Source organism: Diospyros lotus, chromosome 1, assembly GCF_014633365.1.
Source record: "Diospyros lotus cultivar Yz01 chromosome 1, ASM1463336v1, whole genome shotgun sequence".
In the NCBI taxonomy this organism is placed as follows: Eukaryota; Viridiplantae; Streptophyta; class Magnoliopsida; order Ericales; family Ebenaceae; genus Diospyros; species Diospyros lotus.
The window spans coordinates 20,526,570-20,536,096 of NC_068338.1; the positions used below are offsets into that span (position 1 = coordinate 20,526,570).

At 36.9% G+C, this 9,527-nt stretch overlaps 1 protein-coding gene across 1 annotated transcript; it reads right to left on the reverse strand.

Moving 5' to 3' along the window:
• Positions 1-2,992: 2,992 nt before the first annotated feature.
• On the reverse strand, positions 2,993-7,858 carry LOC127791892 (elongation factor 1-beta). Its single transcript, XM_052322065.1, has 6 exons — positions 7,678-7,858; positions 7,384-7,503; positions 6,694-6,775; positions 4,773-4,884; positions 3,484-3,597; positions 2,993-3,361 (listed from the first exon to the last, which is right to left on the reverse strand). Exons 1-6 carry the CDS (start codon positions 7,761-7,763, stop codon positions 3,198-3,200), a joined length of 678 nt encoding a protein of 225 aa, XP_052178025.1. The 5' UTR covers positions 7,764-7,858; the 3' UTR covers positions 2,993-3,197.
• Between the last annotated feature and the right edge of the window lie 1,669 nt (positions 7,859-9,527).

A 9,527-nucleotide genomic window follows, 5' to 3' on the forward strand; every position in this document is an offset into this window, starting at 1 on the left:
ACCATTGGCCATGGCAGTGGCAAGAACCATTGATCAGTAAGTTGACTGGACCTTCCTCTAGCCATGATGAACGCAACCACTGACGATTCGAACAAAAGGTTAAATGATGGCAGTCGTGACAAAGATCAATAGCCACGATGCCCGTCCTTGCCGTTGACATCAATGAACTGTTCGCGACCCGCGACATAAGCGGCTACCAATTCACACTGGAGACGATGCGACAAAGACAAAAAACAGATCCAAATACAACCATAGAGTAGAAGAACAATGGTCAATGCATCCGAATTATCGAATGTGTTTGAATGCAGGGGTTTGGATGCTTAATTATGCATTACGCATCCGAATCCCAGGATTCAAATGCGTAAATACATATTTGAACCCCTAGGTTCGAAAAGCTTATGGCTTTACTTTAATATACAATATATTTTGGCAACTGATTGTGACATTATGTGTGTTCATTTTTTCATTAAATTAAATATCATATAAGCTTATCATGTTCAGTAGTTGTTGATATATATATATATATATATATGCATATACATGAAATTCATGGAACAAAAAATCCAATAAAAGGATAGAAAACGCATCCGAATCCCAAGATTCGGATGCATCAAAACGCAATATGCTGCATTTGGTGTGATATATATATATATATAGTTTGCAATTGGTGTGAATGCAACTTCATTTCAAATAACATTATTCAAGAATTCAACAGGAAAAAAAAACTCATAAAATTCTCAAACTCTAGAGTTTAGGATAAAGCATTTTGCCCGAACCCATGGGTTCGGGATAATTGTATTCTCTTAGATCTATGGGTTCGGGAAAATTGGTTTCTCCCGAACTTCAGTTTGGGAGTTAGAAAAAACAAAATATGGGTTTGGAAAAATTGGTTTCTCTCGAACCCATGTGTTTAGAGTTCTCTTGTATTTGAGTTGTCAGAGTGATGAACGATTCTCAAGTCACTATGGTGGCGATTCTTGATCATTCTGTTTGTTGTTGTCTTCTCCATGTGCGTTTTGCCATGGCTATTGATTTCTTGCCTTATCTTCGATTTTGTCGTCGTCATGGTGATCGCGCGATAGCGTTTGTCATGGCCAATGGATGTCCTTTCAAGTCGTCAGTGGTTGCTATGGTGACAATCTTCTACCTTCCACTTGTTGTTGCCATGTTCTCCCTGTGGCTGTGTGTGCGCAATGATATTTTTTAAAAATAATAGGTGCAAAGAGTAAAAAAAGTGGCTGTGAAGAGTAAGTGTAAATTTTTACTAAAAAGTGAGTGTAAAGAGCAAAAGTGGTTACAAATAAAATTTTACTACAACTTAATCACCATATTTGCACCTGACCCTAAGGATGTAGGTAGGACGTTTCTCTAATTATATTTATTCTTATTTCTTGAGGCAATTGACATTGACAAGTTCTGGCTGGTTGTCCCATGCAAAGTACTTAAAAGAAAAGAACTCTTTATATATATATATAGGGACTTTACTACACGGGAGCTTCACATTCGGCTTCGCATACACGTGCAAAGACGAAAATACCTCACCCCTTCCCTTGGCTATCTCCTCTTTATTCTCTCTTCTCCCATTCCCATGGCCACCGCTTGTCGTCTAATTTGATTGTCAAAATATTGCATTCGATCATCCTCTCGGTCATGCAGTTAGACAATGTAGTCTTTTCCTATATACAAATATTCAACGAAAAACAGTACATAAAAGGCAAAAGACGTCTCTCTTCCAATCTCGAAAAACACTCCCACATCCCCTCCCCCCAATCTCGCACACAACATCTCTCGTCTCTTCTCTTCCTTCTCAAGGCTCAACTGTCGACTGCGCTTGCCATCACCATCACAGCCATAAGCCGTCGTTGACCGCCTATTGATTTTGTCTCTTGTCTTCTCTCCTATCTCTTTTCTTCTCTAATCTCTCATCTCCTCTTCCTTCTTTTGCTAATTTTTTGATATGTTAGTCAATGAGGATAAGAGTGTTGAGTGGTTGGATATGATTGCTGGAAACCACCGGCCACGGTAACCAATGGCAATTGCCAATGCGTTTACGTAAGTGTAGGTTTGGTCAAAAATTTAAATTTAGATATACGAAGATTCAATCGTTAGATGTTGATTTTTTAGTATGTTGATCGATAGAGATGAAGATGTCAAGTGGTTGCCTCTAACTGTTGAAAACCATCGGCCACAAGCCGGTGGCGACTAACAATGTATTTTTTAGTTTTAATCAAAAATTAAAAATCAAATCTATAAAAATTTAACTATTAAATTTGACTTATTTTTGTATACATTAATCCCCTTGACTTGACATTTCTAACAATAGGCTCTAATGGTGTGAATTTTCAATCAACAGTAATTGTTAGCAACGGAGAAGATGTAAGACACTGAAGAGAATAAAAAAAGAAAAGAGAAAAAAAGAATAAAAATTTATTTCTAAATTTTAAAAATAAAATTATATATTTATTTAAAATTTTTAAAAAATAATATATATCTATATTATAATTAAAAATATAAAATAACATAAAATATATTACATAATTCATTAATTATTACATAATATATAAATTATTGCTCAAATATCAATAATTCATTAATTAAATTTATTATTTTACTTTAATAATAAAATTGTATTAAAAAAAGTATCATAAAATATTTTTTTATTTCAAAATAAATACATTTTATAATTTTGTGTTTTAAAAAAATTAAAATAATAAAAAACACGTTTTTAATTTTTTAAAAATAAATTATTAAAATAAAAAAAAATTAAAATAAATTAAAAATTAAAAATTTTAAATTAAAAACAAGAAAACGCAGCCTAAAAGTCTGAGTTATATAAAATGATGACAGCAAAGCAGAAACAAGGAAAGAAAAAAAGACACCTGATTTGGATTATTTTTAGATTTTTATAAAAATAAAAAAGAAATTATTTCATAAAAAGATCAAACCACCACCACCACAAATAAAAAATTCTAACATTCATCTGTCCGACCAGTTAAAAAGGAATGGAGATTAGCAGTGAAGTGAAGATAATGTCAAAACATAATATAAGAGAGAGAGGTTGGGTTCGTATTTGTCCACTCAGCAACCACTAAAAACCATAGCAAAACCGGAAAACTATAGAATACAAAATTACTGCACCAGAACGATGGAAAAGCTAGAAGAAGAATAGAACTTCGGGGCCGGGTGATCAATTTTTTTTAGATTTTGTTGAAGGCGACAATGTCACAACTCTGTACGTACTCGTTAATGGGCTCAACCGTCAAACGTTCTTCTATGAGTGAATCAACCGAGACGAGGTCGTCCACTATGGTCATCATAATCTGCATCTTCTTTATCCCATACCCAACCGGCACCAGTTTTGCTGCAAGTGTGTGTACAGCATCAATATTCGTATTCAAGGATAATTGGTGATCAGCATGTGTACAATTAATTATATGATAAATCAGCACAAAAATCACCCAAGTTATCTACAGCAAACCATACATGCTCCCCAAAAGAGACCCGGCATCTCAATGCTCCGAACAGCCTCTTCCAGCTTCTTCATGTCTGTCTCATCATCCCAAGGTTTCACATCCAGAAGAACAGATGACTTCCCACCTATATATATAATTGAAAGCCAAATGGGTCAGGAATCATTTGCCTCTTTAAGGGCGTTATTACCAAGGGTTGCTCAACCTCAAGATCGAATACAAGTTCTTACAGCTCTAGCTGCAGCAGAGCCTTTTTAAATGGTTACACCTTTTAGCCTGAATTCAGCCACTTTTGTACAACGTGCTCCACTTCAATATTTCTTCCTTAATTATTAGCAATAATACCATGATAATCTTTTTGAAAGTCAATGCATTTTGACTCATAAACCTCCCAAGACAAAAAATATCTTTTGTGACTGGAAGGTCACAGATTCAAATTGAAACCAAACTCTTCATAAAGAAAAGGTAAGGTTGGCAAAAACGACCCTCTTAGACCCTGGTGAACCAAAGAGGGGTGCACTGATGACACCCTTTATTTATGTACACACACACAAACACAAGGAAGCACTTTAAAAGTTGTACCATTAGCCAGCCCATGCGTATCATGCTAAGCTAGCTTTAACTAAGTCAACCAGAAACTAAAACTTGGCTTAAATTTAAGCTGGCTGCAACCTGGGAATCTCAGGTTTGTCCTACCCAACTGACAGCCCTAATTAAATGGATTCAACAATCAATAAGAAAAGAGGTCTAATAGAAAAACACTAGTTAATGCTAAAATAAGCAAATAAGACAAGTGCACATAAAGGAGGCAAGGGCCAAAGGTTCAGAAGTTCTCTCATCACCCTGTCAGGTGCCACTTAGCATTAAAAGAAGCAATAACATAAAACAGGCAAAAACCCCTTTAGGTTTTCCAGTTCTCATTATACTGTGTCACCTGGAGTTCCAACCTTCTGATTCCTATTAAATAGAATGCCAATGCATAAAGCCCCAAATAATGTGCTCCGTGCTTTTTAATATATTGCACTTATAAACAGGCATTTCATATTAAAGAGATGAATACATATGCTCATTTTATTTCTTACAAGGAATTTATGCAGGAAGTTGAGAAAGTTAAATAGAAATGCAATTTATCGCCACAATATGCTAGAAAACACCTCAAAATTTGGAAATTCAATACAAGTGAGAGCACAGAGCAAAGGATTTATATATATTCATCAATTTAACTTTGGATGTTCACAAAGCCGAAGCCAAAAGTCTACTGTTAAATGGTGAAACACAAATAATATGTTTAGAGAAACTCACTTTCTTTCTTCTTGGTGGATGCCTTAGTCACCTCCCTCTGTTCTGCAGCCTTTTTCTCCTCCTCAGTCTCATCACCAAAGAGATCCAGGTCATCATCCTCATCAGGAGCTTCCTGAAATTTTAAAGAAGGGAACCCATTTGAGTGGAATGAGACCATAAGAGAACAGGAAACACCAAAGAAATAGTCATGTATGTCACAAAGCACTTTTTGACAGGTAACATGTACACTGAAGAATTCATAACCATAATTTATTTGCAAGAAAAAATGTAGTCATAATTTAAGTAAAATTTGGACTCGTTGAATTCGCTACTCATGATTGTAGGTGACCACAAGGTGGACTGGGGCTTGCCCTGTCAACAGTTGCTAGTGGCCATTCCTACTGGAGACGGTGAAAAATTCATAATCCTCCAAGCTGAACAGGCTCCCAACTACTGCTAGAGGACCCGCACAGTATTGGAGAAGCCATTCTAGCTGGAGACAGATAATTCATAACCCTCAACACTGGCAGGTTGCCCATCATTCTGAAATTAATGGCAGGAGTATTAGTCAGCAATTGACAGACCAATAGACAGGGGATACAATACTTCCAAACCTTGTGGACTTATTTCTATCCTTAGCACTAGAAGAGTTTCCTATCAGGGACGACCAATAGGAAGCAGCTCCATCAATCTGGAAACCATAAAGGCAGGTAGCAAACAGTGTGGCCTCTTGCCCCTGCTTTTTTATTGATTGGAGAGGTTTACTAGTTCATTTATTGATATCAGATGTTAAAATGTTGCCTCGAGTATAGGATAAGAAGATTAGTAAAATCAGTGCACTTGAGGGCCAATGATGAATTAAATAGAAGTTTATATCCCAATCTGTAATTAGAGATAGTTGGGGGGTTAAATTGTAAATATGTTTATGTCTTCATTGGGATATCCGCCCTACTCTATAAATAGAGGGCAAGGGGTGTGTGTGCAGGAGACTTTTCTCATTCTATGGTTTGCGAGTGCTGATTGTTTCTGAGAGGAAGACTAGGTGCTGTTAGCTGTATAATCTTGGGGGAAAAACAATTGGGGCGCTTGAAATAGAAGGGAGAGAAGGGCCAACTGCTATACTGATTGAATTCTTGTAAATAAAGACTGCTCTCGAAGGTGGTTCTAAGGCTGGATGTAGTGCCATTTACATGGCATGAACCAGGATAAAAACCGGTGTCTCCTCATGTGGTTTGATTGTCTTTCTTGTTCTGTTTTATGCCTTTTAAATTCTGTTCTATATTATTTGATGTGTAGTGATTTGTTGGCCGGTGAGTTGTGAGTGTGTTGAGTGGTGTTTGATTGGTTTCTTGGGTGTGTTTAAAGGTGCAAGTGCACCCAATTTATAACATCAGAGTTGGATAAAATAAGGAAAATTTAGTCACCGGAAATTGATTCCTTGTGCTGTGAAGCAGACCTTACAGGATGAAAATAACCAGAAGACGTTTGAAGTACTACCACAAGTTGAAGAATAAATTCTTGATATAGTTGCGCATCGGCGTATACTGGCCCTTCTTTAATTCAATAACTAGATTTTTTAATTCTTCTAATAACTATTGGAAATAGTGGGTACACCTTTTCCTTTTCACTGGCTTTCTTTTTTTTTTGGGGGGGGGGGGGGGGGTGGGGAGGGGGGGAAGTGGTACTAGTATAAAACGAGGCTCCATCTATACTCTTACTCAGAATCCACCAAAAGATAAAGTATCACTCTCTACTCCAAGATTCCTATGGAGGATAATGTTGAAATGAAGAAGAATTCATGTTGCAAATCCTAGTAAGGGTAGCACCACCAAAACATTATCTGATACATCCATATGTCAATTTAAAAAGTTAGATGTGAATATTTCCCCCAGTGCTGAAAATGGGCTCATACAAATAAAAACCTTAGGATCATGATACAAACCTCTTTACTCTCCTTAGCTGGAGCAGCTTCAGCTGGAGCAGCTTGGCCAGCTATTCTCACCCCAACAGCTTTGCCCGGAAAGCTAATAAAATGAATGAAAATGTATGTGAGAAGACTCTTTTTGTCTATAACGAAATTGTCACCGGATTGGAGCAAATTGTTAAGAAAACATAAGACATATAAAGTAGCAAACGCCTTGTGCAGTTAAATGCAAATTCCTTAAAAACAGGTCCAGTCTTAATTGCAAGAGCAAAATCATGTAAAGCAATCTCATTGGAAAAATAACAAATTTACAGTTTATGAAAGCATATCAGTATAGCCACTAGAAATGAAATGCCTTAAAAAAGCTACTCCCGTAACAAAGAATAAATTACAATTTAGGAGTAAGACTTGCAGAATATCATTAAAAACAAAAACTAAAAAGTAAGGGAAGAAAACATTCCAATTTCACTTCAAAAGTTGATCTCTTCAACCCATCAGGAGTTGGAGTGCCAGTCACATGTTTAACATACTTGCACCTCAATTATATGACATGAATACATACACAGATACATGTAGTATGAAGAGATTACAATCACCATAAAATAGATTATATCTTATAACAAGATCTTGATCAATGTCATCTGGAATAATCAACTATCAAAACAAAGACCACTTTTTGAAAATCAAAGATGGAGAACAAGATCGAACCTCGGGGCGAGCTGGGAGGAGACGGCGTCGTACCACTGGCTGACATTGGGGAAGAGACTTCCACTCGGCTTCTCCAACACTGCAGCGTACACCTTTATATCATCCTTGGTAAGCTTGTCACTGTCCATTCATTTACACAACAACTTTAAAAATCAGAATCATCATCGAATTCTACTCACTCGCAAATCAAATAGCACGAAGGTTCGAGGAACAATAATGAGGGACACACGCAACTACACATCAATCGAAACTATGAAGAGAAGTACAAAATCCGAAAAGAACCGAGTAACCGACCAGCAAATGAAGGATTTCCCGGCGAGGAACGCCTCAAGGGACTTGAGGCCGGCTTCTGTGTGCAGATCGGAGAACGTAACAGCCATCTGCAGGAGACGACGACGACGAATGAGAAGACGAGAGGTTTTGGCGTCGGAGAAGGCTGTAGCGAGCAGGAGTGAAAAAGCAAGTGGAGTTGCTCAGAGGCGGCCCATTTATATGCAGCATCCTCTAGAAACCCTAGCTAGATACACGGCATATTCTTTTTGTTTTTAGAGAAAATTTATTTTGTGTTTTAAGATACTGCAATTTTGTGCACCTCTTTTTTTACGGAGGTGAAGGTCACTCCCCTTAATTGTGCAGGGCTTTGTCTCTCCTCTCCTATCCCGTCTTCTATCTCTTCTCTTTTTTCTTGTTTTTTTTCTCTAGCAAGTCTTTTGTCACTTTTCTACCATTGTCGCTGTCTCACCTCATTGATTGCACGTTGGCTGTTGTTGTATCCCCCCTCATTATAAAGATAGAAGATGCAACGACAATCGATGTGCGACAGCGTGGCGAGGTGAAGGAGGATGCGACGATAGTTGACGAGTAAGAGGCGATGTAAAGGAGGATGTAACAGTGGTTGATTGACAAAGAGGCAAGAGAAGAGGCAATAGCAAAAAAAGAGGATACAACAGCAAGAAGGTCAACTATGAAAGTAAGGGAAGATGAGAGGACATAAGAGATAAGAGAGACGAAAACCTCCCAAATGACTTTTTTACCCCCCCCCCAAAAAAAAAAATTGACGGGGATGACATTCACCTCCAATAAAAGAGGTGCACAAAATCGCATTCTTTTAAGACACCTAGTTATGATATCACGTGTCAATTCCATGGAGTGCGATTTTGTTCACCCCTTTAACGGGATGAACATAACCCTCATCAAAAAACTAACGGAGTATCTCGTCTCTTCTTCTATCTTCTTCTCTTTTCTCTTTTTTTCTTTTTCTCCAGCAACCGTTTCTTGCTGCCATCCTTTTGCTGTCGCGTCTCCTCACCGCTGTATCATCACTAACCACCGCATAAAGGGTGGATGCAGCAGCGATCAATGATGATGCAATGACGAAGATAGGAAGGTGGCGAGAGGCAATTGCTAGAAGGGAATGAGAGATAGAAGAGAGAGGACAGAGATGAGAAAAACTCCCGTTAAGTTCGTTCACCTCGTTCTAAGGGGGTGAACAAGATTGCACTCAATTCCATGTAGTTAAATAGAGGATTTGGGTTCTATTTATTGAGAATATTTTTTATTTTTATTTTTATAAAAATTTTAAAAAAATAAAAAAACACATTTATTTCTATTAAATATGAAATTCTTTTTAGATTTTAAAAAATGAGAGAAAAAATATATGACTTGGAGGATTCGAAGCACAGGCTATGTAGGAGAAAATCATGTTTTTCCCTTAGAAATAAATAGGAAAATACGATTAAAATTTACAAAGGAAATAGTAGAAAACATATTTTAAATGTTTTCTAAAGTCTAGTATAAATTTGTAAAACAGAAAATGTGTTTTGTTTTCTCTAATTTAAAAGAAATTATTTTGAACACAGTTTCTAATTTTCTATCTTTAGAAAGATATTTTCTAAGGGTGTGCATGGTGCGGTTTGACTGGTCTAAACCATTTTCAGCACGCCTAACCGCTAGTGTGATTTTCTGACCAAACCAGATCGAGTCTGATTTGGGTGCGGCCAAACCACACTAAACTATATCGCAAATGTGGTCTAGTTTGGTGCGATTTACCGCGATTTGAAAATATGGTATAAGTGAGCCTTAAAATCACTAAAAGTGTTACTTAAAAATGGTAAATAAAGATACAAATATTAGTAAATAAAGAC

Bases quoted from the DNA above. Each gene is read 5' to 3' on its own strand.
- LOC127791892 (XM_052322065.1), bottom strand. From the start codon at position 7,763: ATGGCTGTTACGTTCTCCGATCTGCACACAGAAGCCGGCCTCAAGTCC. The intron at 3,598-4,772 runs GTGAGTTTCTCT...TTATATATATAG, and splicing joins ATCCACCAAGAAGAAAGAAA to GTGGGAAGTCATCTGTTCTT. The intron at 3,362-3,483 runs GTATGGTTTGCT...ACACACTTGCAG, and splicing joins GGGTCTCTTTTGGGGAGCAT to CAAAACTGGTGCCGGTTGGG.